Genomic DNA, 18,995 nt, shown 5'->3' with positions numbered 1-18,995 from the left:
AACATTCTTTGGCATTGCCTTTCTTTGGGATTAGAATGAAAACTGACCTTTTCCAGTCCTGTGGCCACTGCCGAGTTTTCCAAATTTGCTGGCATATTGAGTGCAGCACTTTCACAGCATCATCTTTCAGGATTTGAAACAGCTCAATTGGAATTCCATCACCTCCACTAGCTTTGTTCATAATGATGCTTTCTAAGGCCCACTTGACTTCACATTCCAGGATGTCTGGCTCTAGGTGAGTGATCACACCATCGTGATTATCCAGGTCGTGAAGCTCTTTTTTGTACAGTTCTTCTGTGTATTCTTGCCACCTCTTCTTAATATCTTCTGCTTCTGTTAGGTCCAGACCATTTCACCATAGATGCAGATATTAAATGTCTTGGGAAATAGTGCAGCACTGGTTCAAGTATTCAAAACAGTTGTACAGATCATTTAAGAAATGTTTTCATTATGTGCACTGCAGCCCCCACCAGCTTTCCTGACGGTCCCATCATTTCATGACCCCCACGGTCTACCCTTCAGTAAGATGTTCCTTTGGGTCTAAAGGCATAAATAATTTCTTATAGTTGGAGAGGCTTTTTATTGTGATTAAACCTCAGATCTTGTTTTATTTTGCTCACGAATCAGCCGTGTGGGGCTTCCTGCCTCTGCACGTGCCATTGTTCTTTCTCATCTTTCTTTGCATGAACCCTTCATTCCTTCTCTTTGGGAAGCGCCAGCCTTGATCTGAAGAGTTGACTCATCTGTCCATCTTCTCCCACCCCTTTCCTGGGTCCTTCAGGCGAAGCTCTTTTCTAATGGCAAGCCAACCCTGCACCATGTTCTTTCCCTTGTAGCAGGGGAACCTCTTCCTATGTGCACCAATGGTGATTTATACCTGATCTACTCCCTCTAAGATCATTTTTGAGAGAGTAGGTCTGGTCATATTGCTTATGGAACCCCATGCCTCGCTAGATACCTGGCACATTCTAGACTTTCATCAAAGATTTGGGGTCAGTGGACGGGTGGGTAAATGAATGGATGGATGACTGCCTAGAGAAATGGACACGTCAGCAAGTTTCATAGTCATCTTTGACATGGAAATGAGGATTCAGAGTTGCAGAGGTTAGTGAAAGGTAGGAGCAAGAGTGAATTATAAAATGTTATATGTTGTTAGTTTTTAATTTCTTAATTTTTAATTATTTGTACTTGTCTTCAATGTCTGGATTAAGCATATTTTATTTTTAACTTAGGAAGTATAATTTTGTTAAATGTATGATGAATGCTGCTACTGCTAATATAAATAAATAGAGCTTCAGGGATAGAATGACGTTGGACCATGTCTAGAACGTGAGACTTCTAGGTCATTAGTCTACCCTGTGTACCTACTCCTGAGTAGACATTAGCTTTTAATTCATATCAGTTTTTGGCCCTTAAACTTTTCAATGATGCTGGGCTTTCCAGGTATCTCAGTGGTAAAGAACCCACTTACCAAAGCAAGAGATGCAGATTTGACCTGTGGGTTAGGAAGATCCCCTGAAAGAGGAAATGACAACTCACTCTAGTGTTCTTGCCTGGAAGATTCCATGGACTCAGGAGCCTGGCAGGCTACAGTCCATAGGGTGGCAAAAGAGTCACACATGACTTAACAACTGAACAATGACAACATTTTATGACAGCTGTGTGGACCATTTCTAATACTAATGACCTTCTTTCCATTTTAGGATATCTGTAAAGCCCTGTGGTGCCACCGGATAGGAAGGAAATGTGAGACTAAATTCATGCCAGCTGCAGAAGGCACTACTTGTGGGCATGACATGGTAAGAAGCTCACCTTAGGTACAGACGTCATATTCAGATGTCAGCCTGTCAGCCATGCATCCTGCCTCCTTTTGTCTTTGTATTTCTGAGCCTGTCTTCCTGATCTTTATGTTCCTATCTGGTACAACTGAGCGACTGAACTGAACTGATACTATGTTGAAAGATTGCTTAATTTATATTAATTCTATGAAGAGGACTGACTCCCCTTCTCACTTTTCTGGTGATGCATTGATGAGATACCTGCAGTTACTAGACACTGATGTCAGGCAACAAGTGATGGCTGATTCTGTTTAATGAGGGGAAATGTTAAACTCTCGGCTACCTTATAATCATACAAAGAACTAGTAGTGTTCAGTAGTTCTGATAAAGCCTCAGAGCATCCATTGAAGACTGTGGAACAGAGCCTTTTGACTACTGCTCCTGGGAAAATAAGATGCTGTCCTGGGGAAAAGAGAACGTTCATAAGACGGCAAGTTCATTAGTGACTGGGAGACAATGACAATTCTGTCATTAAAACTGAAAATTAAATTCTCTTTATGCTCAAGAGTAATATTTTAATTCTTTTTATTTAAGCTGCGCGACTGTATTTTTCAGACTATAAAAGGCTACCGAAAAAGATAGAAATATGTCAGAACCGAATCGTCACCGTAACCATTTGTTCTTCCATGTACCTGAACTTTTTAGTGATGCTAACAAGTACAGGGAAACCTATGTCTGCATATTATTGATCTAGTACATTTAAAGTCTGAAGTAAACTTTGTTACACTATAAACATATTTAAATGTGAGTAGTTGACTCATTGGAAAAGACTCTGATGCAGGGAGGGATTGGGGCAGGAGGAGAAGGAGACAACCGAGGATGAGATGGCTGGATGGCATCACCAAGTTGATGGACGTGAGTCTGAGTGAACTCCAGGAGCTGGTGATGGACAGGGAGGCCTGGTGTGCTGCGATTCATGGGGTCACAAAGAGTCGGACACGACTGAGTGACTGAACTGAGCTGAACTGAGTACAGAAAGAAAGGATTTACAGTATTAAGAAGCAATGCTAACATGCTTTCGGGTTAAATTATTGCAATGCTGACTGAGAAAATGAAGAGAAATGAGGTAAATTTGCCTAGGAATAGCACCTAAGAACCATTCATCCTACACGTGTTAATATGCTTTATTTTCAGACTTTCCAAGGGTGGGATTGATATTTAAATCTGTCTAGCGATATAGAGAGCAGTAAACTAATCCATAGCAAAAGAGTCTAATAAGAACGCTTTTAGTTTCTCAAGAGGCTGAAGGAGAAGAGAGTGACAGCGGATAAAATGGCTGGATGGCATCTGGTGGACATGACCTTGAGCAAACTCAGGGAGAGGGTGAGAGACAGGGAAGCCTGGAATGCCGCAGTCCACGGAGCTGCAAAGAGTCAGACACGACAACAACTTATACTGAACAACAGTATCTCAAAAGAGGAAATGTGTTTGCTGAGGTACTGCAATGTAGAAATACCAGTTGTCACAGGGTACCAGGGAACTTGGGCTTCCCTGGCGGCTTAGATGGTAAAGAATCTGTCCCTGATGCGGGAGACCCGGGTTGTACCCCTGGGTCGGGAAGATCCCCCGGAGAAGGAAATGGCTACCCGCTCCAGTGTTCTTGCCTGGAGAATGCCATGAGGAGGAGCTTGGTGGGGTACAGTCCATGGGGTCCCAAGGAGTTGGACACCACTGAGCGACTGACGCTCTAACCAGGCGATTACCTGAGCTTTAAGCTGCAGGTGATCATGACTCCCCGCACATAGTTGCTTGCAAAGTTTTCAAAGTTATGCTGATTTCTTGAAAGATTGGTAGCCTTCCCACTGTTGCCCTGGTGATGGTGCACACCAGTATGGCTTGGCTCTCCAGGCAGCCTGCTTTCTTTAAAATCTACTACTTTTCTGGGATGATGTAATAACTCTGGTGCCACCAGTATATTATCATTACATTCTGTTTACCTTGAAAGCACAATTGTTGTTGTTCAGTTTCTAAGTTGTGTCTGACTCTTTGGGACCCCAGGGACTGCAGTACGCACCAGCCTCCCCTATCCTTCACTATCTCCTGGAGTTTGCTTAAACTGATGTCCATTGAGTCAGTGATGGCATCCAACCATCTCATCCTCTGTTGCTGATTTTCACTGGTATTTCTTTTCATTATGTTTCCAAATAGAGCTCTTTCCTTCAAATTGAAAATAATTAGAGCATATTAAGCCAGAATAGACCCTTACAAATTGCGCGGCATTAAGTGTTCTGCCTAGAATCTCGTGGGTGCCCAGTGGCCAGGATGGGACAAGCATCAGAGGCGCCTGTAAAAGCTTCTCTGATGTTAGTTGTGTGTCCTTGTGCATCACTGGCCCACAGGTGTCCGTGAGGTGTACTGGCTGAGCAGTGAGCATTACCGAAGGTCAGAGTCCCCGTACTCTGGGGTATTCCAGAGCAGTGGGTATGTTCGAGATAAGTGACAGTAGCTCTTCAGCTTCTGTACATCTCTCTCCTGAGTGGGAGCCTGTTCCCCTCCACCCGCTACAACAATGAGGCTCTGGGTGGACATGCAAGCAGGCACACCTGACCAGTGGCCAGTACATCTTTTAGTGACAAGAGCTGTCCTTAGAGCGTTATATGCATTGAATCCCCACAAGCATCCAGAGGGTAAACCTACGGTAGCCCCCACTATAGACCCAAGAACTCTTCCAGGAAAAAGACACTGGGTTCCCTGTGCTTGCGCCACGAGAAATCCGTAGCAAGGGGGTGAGGTCCACAGCCTGGGTGCACGCCAGAGCAGATTCTGGTTCTTCAGTGATCCCTGATGTAAAAGTTAACCAGCGCTCACTTTGCGATTACGTTTGGTACAGGGACTGGCTCATTACCTTGGGTCCTGGAACAACTCAGTCTGGTGGTGTCCATCATGCCTGATGCTCAGAGGAGGACGGGCAGGCTCAGGGCCCCCGAGTCAGTGCCCAGGCCACGCACCTAGCTGAGCCGATATGTGGGGCTCGTTCTCCCCTGCATGGCATCAGTTTTCGTGGCTCATTATGCTGCTTCCCTGTCTGTACTGGGTTTCAGAGTGACTGTGGATTCCGTGGTCAGCATCACAACAGGATGTGTGCTTCACGGTGACCTCACACTGCCCAAGAGAAAGCCTCCTTTCAAGTCATCGAGAAAACATAAAACTGTGACCAAATGGGATGGTTCTTAGAAATATAACCAGTGCTTCTTTGGACATTTTGTGTGTCTGCTTAACATAAGGATCTTACGCTGAGCACCTCACGCACCAGCTGCACGGGTCTGCAACCTGTGAGAAATTATGCTCAAAATTGTATGTGTGCGTGTTTATATTTGTGTGTCTACATGCAGCTTTCTTGGAGAAGATGTAGTGGCTTCTCCTCAAATTCACAAAAAATAGCTTTTTAAAAATAATTTTTAAGGATAGTCCCTTAAGGATAATCTTGGTCGTATATCCAGAGAGAATGATAATTGGAAAAGATACATGCACCCGTATGTTCATAACAGCACTATTTACAGTAGCCAAGACATGAGAGCAACTGAGTGTCCATCGACAGATGAATGGATAAAGAAGATGTGGTGCGTGTATGCAATGGGATATTACTCAGCCGCAAAAGGAGTGAAACAGTGGCATTTGCAGCAACATGGATGGACCTAGACATTATCATACTAAGTGAAGACAGCCAGGCAGAGAAAGACAAATATCATATGATACCACCTATTTGTGGAGTCTAAAAAAGGACGCAAATGAATTTATACACGAAACAGAAATAGACTCACAGAGAGAGGAAACAACGTATGGTAACCAAAGAGGAATACGGTAGGAGCGTGGGCTCAACAGAGGCGCATCACTGTACAGCAAGTAGGCAGCGAGGACCTACTTTACAGCACGGGAAACTACATGTTGTATAATAACCTACAAGGGAAAAGAATCGGAAAAAATACATATTTGTGTAAGTCTAACTGAATCACCTTGCGATACACCTGAAACTAGCAGAGCGTTGTGAATCAACGGCACTTCAATTTTACAAAAGGACACTCTGACAAAAACAGCAAAAAAAAAAAAAAAAAAGCTGGTTTTTTGCAGTGCAATTATTGAAGCAATGATTATCAAAGCAAAAGACTGGAAATGATGCAAGTGTTCATCAGAAGGACACGGATTGGAAATACACTTACTGCAATGTTCTGTTGCTGCAACAAAGAAGTGAGGGATGTGTCTACCTTCTTCTGCGGAATGGACTACAGAATATAGAGTTAAGTGAAGAAAAGAGAATGGAAAAAGATAACATGGGGTCATTTATGAAAAAAAGGAGCGATTAAGCTACATTGTTTGCTTATGTCAAAAAATAAAAGAATAAATTCCAAGTCTCAGAAAAACATTACATAAACCCTTTGCTGTTGTTCAGTTGCTCAGTCTTGTCCGACTCTTTGTGACCCCTGGACTGCAGCACACCAGGCTTCCCTGCCCTTCACCATCTCCCGGAGCTTGCTTAAACTCATGTTCATTCAGTTAGTGATGCTGTCCAACCATCTCATCCTCTGTTGTCCCTTCCCCTCCTGCCTTCAGTCTTTTCTAATGAGGGTCTTTTCTAATGAGTTGGCTCATCGCATCATGTGGCCAAAGGATTGGAGATTCAGCTTCAGCATCAGTCTTCCAGTGACTATTCAGGACTGATCTCCTTCAGGACTGATTTGATCTCCTTGCAGTCCAAGGAACTCTCAAGAGTCTTCTCTAACACCACAGTTCAAAAGCATCAATTCTTCAATGCTCAGCCTTCTTTATGGTTCAACACTCACATCCATATCTGACTATGGGAAAAATCATAGTTTTGATTCTATGGACCTTGGTTGGAAAACTAACGTCTCTGCTTTTTAATACATTGTCTAGGTTTTCCATAGCTTTTCTTCCAAGGAGTAAGCGTCTTTTAATTTCATGGCTGCAGTCACCATCTGCAGTGATTTTGGAGCCCAAGAAAATAGAGTCTGTTACTGTCTCCATTGTTTCCCCATCTATTTGGCATGAAGTGATGGGACCGGATGCCATGATCTTCATTTTTTGAATGTTGAGTTTTAAGCCAGCTTTTTCACTCTCCTCTTTCACCTTCATCAAGAGGTTCTTTAGTTCTTCATTTTCTGCCATAAGGGTGGTGTTATCTGCATATCTGAAGTTATTGATATTTCTCCCAGCAATCTTAATTCAAGTTTGTGCTTCATCCAGCCTGGCATTTCACATGATGTACACTGCATATAAGTTAAATAAGCAGGGTGACAATTCACAGCCTTGATGAACTCCTTTCCCAATTTGGAACCAGTCTGTAGTTCCATGTCTGTTTCTAACTGTTGCTTCTTGACCTGCATACAGCTTTCTCAGGAGGCAGGTAAGGTGGTCTGGTATTCCCATCTCTTGAAGAACTGTCCACAGTTTGTTGTGATCCACACAGTCAAAGGCTTTAGCATAGTCAATTAAGCAGAAGTAGATGTCTTTCTGGAATTCTCTTGCTTTATCTATGATCCAATGGATGTTGGCAATTTGATCTCTGATTCTTTATGTCATTTTAAAAACAAATCCTTATGTCATGTAAACCCTTTATGTCATTTTAAAATAAAACTAGACCAAATTTTATTAAAGTAATTTATAAGCATCCCAAGAAAAATGAAATAATTTAACCTAAACAAGTCCCATTTAGGCTTTAAGTCAAGGTATTGGCTTAACCATGACTTGACAGAGGAATTATCCAAGTGACTTTAAAAACCCAGCGCTTTCTGCATCTCAGGTCGAATGTATCCAGTAGACACCAGGTACTAGAAGGAATCATAGGCTGTTTTCAGCGACCATATCAGTATTGGTAGATTGTTTTTGCCTTCCTAAAACTATTATTTTCTAGTCTCCTACACCGTGTTTGCCATCAGAATGCCGACTGTGCCCAGTGCACGAGCCCACCAGTGAGGAAACCAAGGCCACTGAACGCAACCCTCTATCTTGTGTAGCTTTTGCACGCGGTGCAAGTGAAGAAACCACGGGGACTTTAGCAGAATAACGTCAGTGGGCTCTTCTCTGGAGGAAGGGGGGGCTGATAGCATCCCCGGCCTCCCTGGGACAAGTGGAGCCCTGTGTGGGTGGTTTCATGTCCTGGGAAGGCTGTGTGACCTCTGACAGGCATCACTTAAAGCCTCCAGGCTCCCAGCCCAGGTGCTTCGGAGCAAAAGCATGAAGCACCGGACGGAAATGACAAGGTGTTGAGACACACAGACCCTCCAGCTGGACTTTTCCGTCCGACAGTCAATCTGTTCTGACGGCAAGAGATGAAGAGCGTGTTGTTGCTAGGGAAGGTTGGAGTTCGCACACCTGAGAGGTGAACAATCGGACTATGTGTTCCTGCAACAAAACCTGACTGCACGTGTGAGATTCCAGCAGCTCAGACAGATGCCTGAAAACTAGTCTTCTCTGTATCTTCCCTTCATGCGGATTTGCAAAACAAGGCTAACTTTGGAAAGAAAAAAAGGAAAGTAGCATTGACATGTATACACTACCGTGTGTGAAATAGACAGCTAGTGGGAGCTGCTGTGTAACCCAGGGAGCTCAGCGCGGTGCTCCGTGCTGAGCAGAGGGCTGGGATGGGGGCAGGGTCTGGGAAGGAGGCGCAGGAAGGAGGAGACACATGTATACATGTGGCTGCTTCACACTGCGGTACAGCAGAAAGCAACAGAACATTGTAGAGCAGTTACACTTCAATTTAAAAAGGCATTTTTAATGTATTTCCATATGGGCTCCTGAGGGCAGGGAGACTGATGTCCGCTTGTACTGCCAAGCTTCCGGGGCTGAGCACTGCGGTAGTGATGAAGCCAGTCTCCACCCACAGTCGGATCACTGTTCTTGCTTTCGTTTAAATTTTCAGTGGTGCCGCGGAGGGCAGTGTGTGAAATACGGGGACGAAGGCCCCAAGCCCACTCACGGTCACTGGTCAGACTGGTCTCCGTGGTCGCCTTGCTCCAGGACCTGCGGAGGAGGGGTGTCACACAGGGACAGGCTCTGCACAAACCCCAGGTGAGCGCTCAGACCGCCCTCCTCCCCAGCAAGCCACCTCTCTGTGACAAACTTCCCAAACAGAGTGTGGAAGGAAGCTCGGGGAAAATAACTCTGTACTTCCCGTATTGCCGCGAAAGAATTCCAAGGCAGAAAGCCCTTTCACTCAGGCATGTACTGTATAGTGATGTCTCTGTGATGTGATTCAAGGTAACTGTTTGACCGCAACAAAAGTAACAGTGCACGGATGCTCCGCTTCTCAGTCCTGTATAACCCCTTGCGGCCCCATGGACCTACCAGGCTCCTCTCTCCATGGAACTTCCCGGGGAAAAGTACCAGAGTGGGTTGCCATTTCCTTCTTAAGGGGATCTTCCCAACCCAGGAGTTGAACCCAACTCTCCTGCATTAACAGGCAGATTCTTTACCACTGAGCCACCAGGGAAGGCCCCGAAGTAACAGACCGACAACAATATTCAGGAACTTGATTGTAATCACGTTTACATGAAATACCAAGGTTCTGCCTAAAATACGGAAATAAGTCATAAGAAAAGTGCAGAGAACACAAATGAGGGAGAATCAGTAAGAACAATTTTTTCAAGTGAGAGAAGCAACGCCTTGGTTTTTCATCAAATATATTGACCTCCACGGTGTGTGGCTTCATTGTGTCTTGTGTAGGAGACAAGGGTGTTAGAAGCAGACCGCAGTGCAGTGGAATGAAAGGGTGTTCAGTTGTCATCGTGCACCTTTATTTGTTTAACTTACATTGACACTAAGTAAGATGATTTATGTCAGTCCTGTCTGTAATGCATGAGACCCAGCTGGTCTCCTGCTTCAGCAGGATGCTCCCCTTCTGGGGTGTCTGCATGAATTCTAGGGGTGAAGGGGGGTGTTTACTGTCCCTTGCAGCCAGTGGAGGATAACTGCTCTTTCTGTCCCCATCTGATGTCCTGGCCTTGTCACAAGGAAGCTGCCATCTGGAGAGTGAAGCAGTTGAATTTCAGGCTCATTTCCGCTTTTCACCACTGCCCTTCCTTAGTCATGCTCTGCTTTTTAGAATTCAGAAAGCAGAGGTGCCCACCTGCCTCCTACAGGGAGATGAGCAAATACAAGCCACTCGTTTTCCAAGTTCTAACCTATTGTATCAATATTGCAAATGATACACCCAATAAAAAAGGAAAACACTACCCATATTGTAAGAATGTAACAAGTGCAAGGGGCTTCTTAGAAGGGCACTTTCCTTGACTGGTGACAGTAACTACCTTAACATTACCTGCTCCCTCTCCCTGACAAGCCCAATTCAAGGGAGGGGTGAGTAGCTGTTCCAAGGCAAGTTGCTAACCATGAACTATACATTCCAGACCATCGCATGGAGGCAAGTTTTGCGTGGGCTCCACGCGAACTCTGAAGCTTTGCAACAGTCACACATGTGCCCACAACAGCGTCGACTTTCGCGCCCAGCAGTGCGCCGAGTTCAACGGCAAACGGTTCCGAGGATGGTTCTACAAGTGGAAGCCGTACACCCACGTGGAAGGTAAATCTCAAATCCTGCTTTCTGGCAGCAGCCTCGGCTTCCTCACCCTTTAAAGAACTGCAGAGTCTGTAGAGTGGGTCCAGGTAGACCGGACACTGTGAGGCCAGTCACAGCTTCTGTTCTGGTTGTTAGGGCTGTTCCACCTGCCCCGAGGCATCTTACTGAAAGCTGACCAGCTGTGTGCTCAGAAAAACGGCAAGCTAGATAGTGAGTCTGTGCAAAGTGCTGTGGAATCCTTAAAGAGGTGATGAAACACTCAAAGTCCATGATTTATTGATAATGAATCAATTCTTTTAAAATTACAAATCACAGTAGCTGATGGTGATATGGCGATGAGTGTATCGCCCGTTGAATGATTAGCATTGCTGAAAAATGAAAGAAAAATATCCATATCTTTTGGAAAATCAGATACTACACTGTATTTGGAAAAATTAGATCTATAACTTAGAAACCAAAAAGCTTATTTGTACTGTATGTAAGATTTTACTCTCCAGATGGAGAGAAATATGCGTTATTCTTATCATTATAATAACTTGAACTCAGTAAGTCAAGTAGTATAATTTGAGAATAAATTCAAAGAACACCTAATCATCGTGTTCTTCGAAATTGAGAATATTATCAGGAAATACTTGGGGAATACATAAGTCGGGCCTTATCTCACCTGGCACTTACTTTAACTATCTCAGTGTATATAATGTTATCATGGTGAGAGGTTTATGAAATCAGTAAATTCTGGAAGGAAAATTGAAGCAGTTTTACACAAAGGCATTTTTGTTGGGTTATTACTTCCAAACTCAGCAAAAATTAAGCCAGTGAGAAACAAGGAAGCAGGAGAATAAAGGAGAAAGAACGTTGAGATCAGGGTCAAAAAATCTGTGTACTGTTTCTGGTTTTCCTAGTCTTCAGTAAATACGTTCATTGATCATGGAAACACATATTAAATTTGATTCTTAGCATTATTCAGTCGGTTCTCTTATCCTGCACAGTAAAGAACATATTTGTATATGAACATTGGGCCAATGGAAACTCCTAAGGCAGAAAAATATTTATTATCAACTGTTCCCTTCTTTAATATTTATTCTCAATTCTTGCCTTCTTTACTGAGAAGAGAACAAAGGAAAAAAAATTTATACAAAAGTTCGTATTAGCCATATAAATTATAAATCCCTGAAATGGATTACCGAGTGAGGTGTGAACTTGATCTTCCAGTCTTAAGTCCATAATGAGATTTATATTCTTCATGTGACAATATTTTTGGCAATTCATTATATTTTTAAGAAAAACCAATATTCTTTGGAGATTGCATCCAAAAGTTATTCTCTTTATCAGTTTAAAAATATTATGTGTTTTAGTAAATGTAGTAGCTAATGAAGAAATTTTGTGATCGTTTCAATTATTTTATTGTGCTTTATTTATAAGAATTTTGTATATTGTTGCAAAATGGTAGTGATTTTTTGCATTTCTACACAGATCAGTTAATTATACTAGTAAAATAGTTGAACAGTAATGTAGTTCAAGTCAACAAATGTTTATTGAATGCCTGCTATGTGCCAACCACTGTGTATAGAATGAGGATCAATAAAGGACACAGTAGAGTAAAAATTAATAGTGAAGCTTTAAAAAGTAATTTAAAAATGAAAGGAAAAAAGAAGTCGAAAGAGGCAATTTAAAAAATGTCTTTGCTATGTATTATTGTGTGGGAGTTTTTGTGGGCAAAAAAAGAAAAAAAAATAGTCTATAACATTTAGAGCAAAAAGTGATCAGAGCTTAAGTATCTTTCTTATTTGTGTTTGTGTGTGTATTTCTTTTTAAGATCAGGACTTCTGCAAACTCTACTGTATCGCAGAAGGATTTGATTTCTTCTTTTCTTTGTCAAATAAAGTCACAGATGGGACTCCATGCTCGGAGGATAGCCGTAATGTTTGTATAGATGGGATATGTGAGGTAATAATGATCATTCATTCATTCAACAAACATCTCCCAACAGTCCGCTTTGTGCCAGGCATCCTGTAAGGGGCTAGGGAGACCAGACACCTAAAACCACACCCTTTCCCTCCCTGTCACAGCCCAGAGGGAGAGAAAGCCAAGAGTGCAGGAGGTAGTTTGGCAAGTGGAGGTGTGTGCAGAGCTCCGTGGGAGGGACAAGCTGCTTCCCTCTTAGATATGGACCCAGGAAACTCACAGGGCTGCGGGGGGGGGGAGCTAGATCTGAAAGGATGAGATGGAAGAGGGGCGTGGGGAATGCGGGGAGAGGGACCTGGTGGTACAGGAATCACAGGCTGCAGGAACGGTCCGGTGGTCAGAGAACGAGGAGGCAGCAGGAGCTGGGGGACGCTGGCGGTGAGTGGAGGAGGAGGTGCTCGCAAAGGGCCGTTTGCTGCCGGAAGACTTGGGTGGCTTTACCCTCACATTTCAGTGGAAGACACTGCAACTGGGAACCGGCAGGCGAAGCATCAGACGGCAGCCACCCGGCGGTGGCACCAGAGTGAAGGAAGCCAGGCACAGCTTAGAGCCAGGGGCCCCTGCATGGCTCTGGCGGGGTCTCGGGGAGATCACAGCCTCACTCCTGCTGGAGAGGGACTCTGGGCGTGGGCTGGGAAACAGGGGCTGCTGCGTGGACCCAAAGCTCTGAGCTTATCACCATGCGCAGAAGTGAGATGTGGGGAGCATTTCGTTACATTAGTAAACAAAGGGCGGGGGGAGCTATGTGCAATGACAAATACTGGGCTTTTCAGGGAAGTGACTCAATGTCTATATTCAGTGGAGTCTGAAGACCTTGGTCCCAGATCTGATTTCCTCTAAAAGTGTAAACCGTGACTGTGGTAAAGTCGGACCAGCACTATGAGGTTAGACTAAAGCAGCACACACAGGGCTTCCCTGGGGGCTCAGACGGTAAAGAATCCGCCTGCAGTGCAGGAGACCCGGGTTCCATCCCTGGGTGGGAAGATCCCTGGGAGACAGGAATGGCAACCCACTGCAGTGGGTTGCCTGGAGAACCCCATGGACAGAGGAGCCCGGCAGGCTACAGTCCATGGGGTTGCAAAGAGTCAGACACAACTGAGCAATTCACACACACACACACACACACACACACACACACACACGCACACTGTTCAGATCTTTCAGCTTCAAAACGCTCAGCTCTCCACCCACCATGTCTGATTATCAGTCAGTTTGTTAAATATCTCATTGTTTTCATGTATTCTTAGTGATGCAGTGTCACAAGTCCTTATTTATAATTCTAAAGTCCAAAGAGCCGCAAAATGGGAAGTTTATATGGCTGTAAAATATAAGGCAACTTGAATTTATTTGTTTGCAAAGCTGCCTTAAATTGATGAGACTGTCTTCAGTTATGTTTATCCCACTCAGTGTGTGAGTTTTACAAACATCATCCATGTCCCCACATCTTATGTATAATATGTTAGTTACCTTCCTGCAGTCCAAAAACCCTGAGTTGTGCAGTGTATCTGGTCCTGGTATTTCAAACAAGGGGTTGTGGACCCTGGTTACTTCATTTCTGAATGGATTTTCTTTTTTACCTAGGTAGCCTATATCTTTTGTTAGGAAATGTAAGACTAGCAAGCATCATAGAATTTATAAAGAGCTGCTAAAATTCTAAGACCATAGCCAAATGTGCTATAATTTGGGAATAATCGTCCCATGGTCTGCGTTCCTTCTTTGTCTCTACACAAGACAATCCAAAAGCACAAGGTGAATTCCAGTGGACCCCCGTGAGGCCACATGCTTGTCATTTGTGCTTGGCTCTTCACGTCGGGCTGAAATTTACCCACGTCTCCCACAAGACAATGCGACAGGTGTAACCCAGGGCTCCAGACAGGACGGCCGTGTAGCAGTGCCAGGGAGGACAGGCTGTGCTTGCCACAAGAAGGCCTCCTTTGGACGGAAGCATAGCTTGACAGTCTCACAGCGCACATACTGGGTATCCAATAAATATTTGTTAACTCTCCCGTGTCAGTGAAACTTTCCAGCTCTCCGGGGAAAGGTTTGTGACTTCGCTCCTGTTGTCTTGTCTTTCATGAATGACCCGTGGCCTCGTGGGTCCCACAGAGAGTGGGGTGTGACAACATCCTGGGGTCCGACGCTACGGAGGATGCCTGCGGCGTGTGCCAAGGCAACAACTCCAGCTGCACGACGCACAAGGGCCTCTACGCCAAGCAGCACCGGGCCAACCGTGAGTCCACCCGTGGGATCCGCCCACCAGCCGAGCAGAGACGGAAAGGGACCCTCGGTGGGAAGGAGCGGGGGTGTAGAGAAAACAGCCAATAGGCAGGGTCCTGAGAGCCCTATGTGACTCCTGGCCTGCTTTGCTTCTCAAACCTCTTTTGATTAGAAGTGGTTGCTAGGTTATTTCAATTAAAGCAGTTCTTAGAAACCATGAACATTACAATAGCTCTGTTCCAATTTAAAAAAAAAAAAAAAAAACTCCTTTGTAGGATTCATGGAACTGGATGACCAAACTAGACCTCCAGGTTCCAAACTCTGATCCCCAAGGGCTGGTCACGGAGAGCCACGGGCCCTGGGGTTGGCCCTGCGCTGCTGAAACACCACCTTCTCCCCTCCCGTTTCCTCTGTGCAGAGTATTACCAGATGGTCACCATCCCCTCTGGAGCCCGGAGCATCCACATCTATGAAACAAACGTATCTACCTCCTACATTTCCGTGCGAAATGCACTAAAAAAGTACTACCTGAACGGACACTGGACGGTGGACTGGCCTGGCCGGTACAAGTTTTCAGGAACCATCTTTGACTACAGCCGTTCCTACAAGGAGCCTGAGAGCTTAGCCTCTCCTGGGCCAACCAATGAAACGCTGATTGTGGAGGTGAACCCCAGCCTCCTGCTCTCAGGGCTTGGACGGGGGGTCTTGGGGCATTTCTGTAGGTTCAAGGCTATATTGGTGAAATATCACATCCCCAGAAAAGTGTTTGCAGTTAATGTCTCTGAAACAAGACTAATCAATGCACAGACTGAGTGGGCCAGTGGACCGCTCGTCTTTCTCTCTAGGCGCGTGATGAGATTTATAAGGACACACCCATGCAGTCCTGGGTTTTCCATCTTTATTAGTGGATCGTGACCTAAGCCCGCATCTCTCCTGTAAGCTCTGCGGCCGTGAGAAGCGGCTGCGGTGGGGGGTCTGTGTCTGTGCCTGTGTTTCGGGTGGGATCAGGATTCTCCTGAGTCCGGTGGAGACAGGAGTGAGGTGAGAACCCACCACCTGGGCCCAGTGCCAGGCAGGGGCCCGCACACAAGCCCCTCTGTGTTCTGCCCAAGATGGCACAGGCCCATGAGATACACTTGAGCAACTTCTAACAACGTAATGTGTCCCCTTGGGACCAGGCAGATGGTGGTAACATGCAGCGGATACACTAATTTCATATGTTTTTACGTTTCTGTGCACATTTAAAGGAAAAACTTGGTTAAAAGCTGCCCCCTCGGCCTGCACCTGTACGTGCAGTTGTGAACACCCCCCCCCAGGTGCCCTCCACCTGCAACGTGGGCCTGGCAGCTCCATCCCGCCATCCTTGCGTCGTCCTGAGAGATGCCTCATCTCCACATGTCCCACCTCCGTCTGCCCTCTCGACCTGGGACTGCCCCCACCTCCACTTTACAGTCACGCTCACCCTGAGCTCCTGCCTTGGTTGTCTCTCTCCCACCATCTGAGGCTTTTAGCTTTATTGCGCATGCTCGCTCAGTCCTGTCTGACTCAGTGGGACCCCGTGGACTGCAGCCCACCAGGCTCTCTGTCCATGGGATTTCCCAGGCAAGAATACTGGAGTGGGTTGCCATTTCCTCCTCCAGGGGATCTTCCCAACCCAGGGACTGAACCGCATCTCCTGCGCTGGCAGGCAGGTTCTTTACCTGGGGAGCCCCTTTTAGCTTTATTACTCACAGAGAAACAGAGGTCGATCAGGGTTGAAAGTGATCGAGGCTTCCTGGGAGCCCATTTCCCATTTCAGGATGTCAGGGGCGAGAGCAGATCTATGGCCTGCAGTGGGGCCATCTGTCCAGGGCTTATCCCTGCCCTACGGCATCTGCCCAGCTAGACTTGAGCTGTGTTGTCGGGGACGGGACTGTGGTGCCAGGGAGTCGGGGAAGGTCCAGTGACTTTATCCACTGGGCCTTCCCATTAAGAAGCAGTGAAGGCTTCAGAGATGGGATTTCTAGTAACAGGCTAATGGCAAAGTTCCCCGCCCCCCAACCCACCCGAAAAAAAGCCTGTCATCGAGATCAAGTGTTCAAATACTTTTAGGAGGAAAACGTAGTTGGTTCATGTGGTCGGGTTTCCAGCTAGGAAGTGAAGAGTCCAAGTGTGATTCCATATGCTAAGCGTGGTTCACAGGTGTGCCCAGCCAGAGAGGGCGTCTTTCCTCCTGCGCCCACACGGAACATGTCAGTAGGCGGAAGATCTCTGCATCCCGTCCCCAGAGAAAGGACTCAGAGTTAGCTTCCATCCTGCACTCAACTGTTGGTTGTTTGGAACTCACTAGGCTAGGAGGCGGACACGACTGAGCGACTTCACTCTCACTTTTCCTTTCATGCATTGGAGAAGGAAATGGCAACCCGCTCCAATGTTCTTGCCTGGAGAATCCCAGGGATGGGGGAGCCTGATGGGCTGCCGTCTGTGGGGTCACACAGAGTCGGACACGACTGAAGCGACTTAGCAGCAGCAGCAGCAGCAGCAGCAGCAGCAGCAGCAGGAATTGTGAAGGTGCTTTTTAAGTATCACTTTCTGATTTGCTCAGCTTGGGAGGATGGCTGGGGCTTGCCAGGAAACATCCAGGGAAAGAACCACATGCCTTTGTTAGGTTGCAAAGACTAGGCAGGGAATACTGCATACAGCAAAAGAATCAAATGTCTATACATTTTTATAGATGTGTTTGAGTCTAGTTTAATATTACAGTCATCTTCTTACTGACATGACTAATGTTTCAAGAGCTTAAAACAGGTTTCCTTCTATATGTTGGTTCTGTGCTGTGCTTAGTTGCTCAGTCATGTCCGACTCTCTGTGACCCCGTGGACTGTAGCCTGGCAGGCTCCTCTGTCCATGGGATTCTCCAGGCAAGAATACTGGCGTGGGTTGCCATGCCCTCCTCCAGGGGATCTTCCTAGCCCAGGGGTTGAACCCAGGTCTCCCACATTGCAGGCAGATTCTTTACCAACTGAGTCACCAGGGAATCCCAAGCTACCTACTGTATATTGGTTCTAATTTAACTCATTTTCTCTTTCCCTTTTTTATTTTGTAGCTTCTGTTTCAGGGAAGGAACCCAGGCATTGCCTGGGAATACTCCATGCCGAGGTCGGGGGTTGAGAAGAAGCCTGGAGCCCAGCCCAGCTATACATGGGCGACCATCCGCTCTGAGTGCTCCGTATCCTGTGGAGGAGGTAAGTCATATCCCATGGTTGACCTGGTGATGGGCACAGAGGTGCCAGGCATCTTTGGGCCATGGGACGCACTGCCGTGGTCTTCAACACCTAGCCCTGGTCCTTATCACATGCCCTGGTCCCCATCACACGCCCTGGTCCCCATCACGCAGCCTGGTCCCCATCACACGCCCTGGTCCTCATCACGGTGTACCTGGTCTCCATCACACACCCTGGTCCCCATCACACACCCTGGTCCTCATCACGGTGTACTGACCCTCATCTTGTCCTGATGAGGAGCCCAGGGCTCCTTAACTCTTCCAGAGGCAGAGTGTCTGAGCAGTGGTCCTGAGTGTCCCTCGAGAACTTGGGCTCCCTTTTCTAACTCAGCTGTGTCCACGTGTGACCTTAAAGTTTAGTAAATTGGATTCTGCTTTTTGTCTAAGATTTTTTTAAAAGGTAATTTTGTTATTTGAGAACATTCAGATGAAAGCCGCTCAAATTATTATACATTTCTTGTTGATGATGAGAAATAGAAACCTTTGTGGAAATGAGTGATACAGAGCGACGATTTTTTATCAGATTGTGGTGGTTTCGTCGCTAAGTCGTGTCCAACTCTTGCATCCCCATGGACGGTAGCTTGTCAGGCTGCCCCGAGCATGGGATTCTCTAGGCAAGAATACTGGAGTGGGTTGTCATTTCCTTCCCCAGGGGATCTTCCCAACCCAGAGATCGAGCTTGGGTTTCCTGCATTGCAGGCAGATTCTTTACTGACTGAGCTACGAGGGAAGCCCTTTATCAAATGGTCTTGTTCAAACATTTTATTGGAAAGAAATTTGCTATAAAGTCATATGCTTAAATTCACTAAGAAATTATAAGAATTTCGTGAAAGATTCAGTAAAAATGACAAGAAACTACATGTCAAAAAGAAGAATTTCATTTGACAGTAGATGAGTTTGTCCTCTTAATACCTTAAGAATTTTCAGCCCATGACTGAGTTGAAGAAGCTAGTTCACTGGAGAGATATTTTTAGCTAGAGCCACTTTGTGCTCTCTGAGAAAGGATGGAGATTTTAGAAACAAAATATTAAGTTCTACCTGATATTGAAAATCAGACACGTTTCCATATGGACAAAGGGCTTTCAGCTTTGTACATTCCAGGTTTTAATAATCAAGAAAGTAATCTAAGCAGTAGTTTGAATTTAAGTATGTGCTGTGTGCTGTGCTTAGTTGCTCAGTC

The 18,995-nt window shown here is 45.7% G+C and overlaps 1 protein-coding gene across 1 annotated transcript in view; it reads left to right on the top strand.

The window, feature by feature from the left end:
* Positions 1 to 18,995, top strand: part of ADAMTS16 (ADAM metallopeptidase with thrombospondin type 1 motif 16) — a 183,599-nt gene that overhangs the window by 92,492 nt on the left and 72,112 nt on the right. The window contains exons 11-17 of the mRNA XM_042233642.1: positions 1,704 to 1,799; positions 8,716 to 8,864; positions 10,202 to 10,374; positions 12,188 to 12,318; positions 14,443 to 14,566; positions 14,972 to 15,216; positions 17,639 to 17,777. Coding sequence (XP_042089576.1) covers positions 1,704 to 1,799; positions 8,716 to 8,864; positions 10,202 to 10,374; positions 12,188 to 12,318; positions 14,443 to 14,566; positions 14,972 to 15,216; positions 17,639 to 17,777 — 1,057 coding nt within the window. The remainder of the gene's footprint in view (positions 1 to 1,703; positions 1,800 to 8,715; positions 8,865 to 10,201; positions 10,375 to 12,187; positions 12,319 to 14,442; positions 14,567 to 14,971; positions 15,217 to 17,638; positions 17,778 to 18,995) is intronic.

Source organism: Ovis aries, chromosome 16, assembly GCF_016772045.2.
Source record: "Ovis aries strain OAR_USU_Benz2616 breed Rambouillet chromosome 16, ARS-UI_Ramb_v3.0, whole genome shotgun sequence".
NCBI classification, from domain to species: Eukaryota; Metazoa; Chordata; class Mammalia; order Artiodactyla; family Bovidae; genus Ovis; species Ovis aries.
Note: the sequence above shows the minus strand (reverse complement) of the source record. Positions and strands in the feature narration are given on the sequence as shown.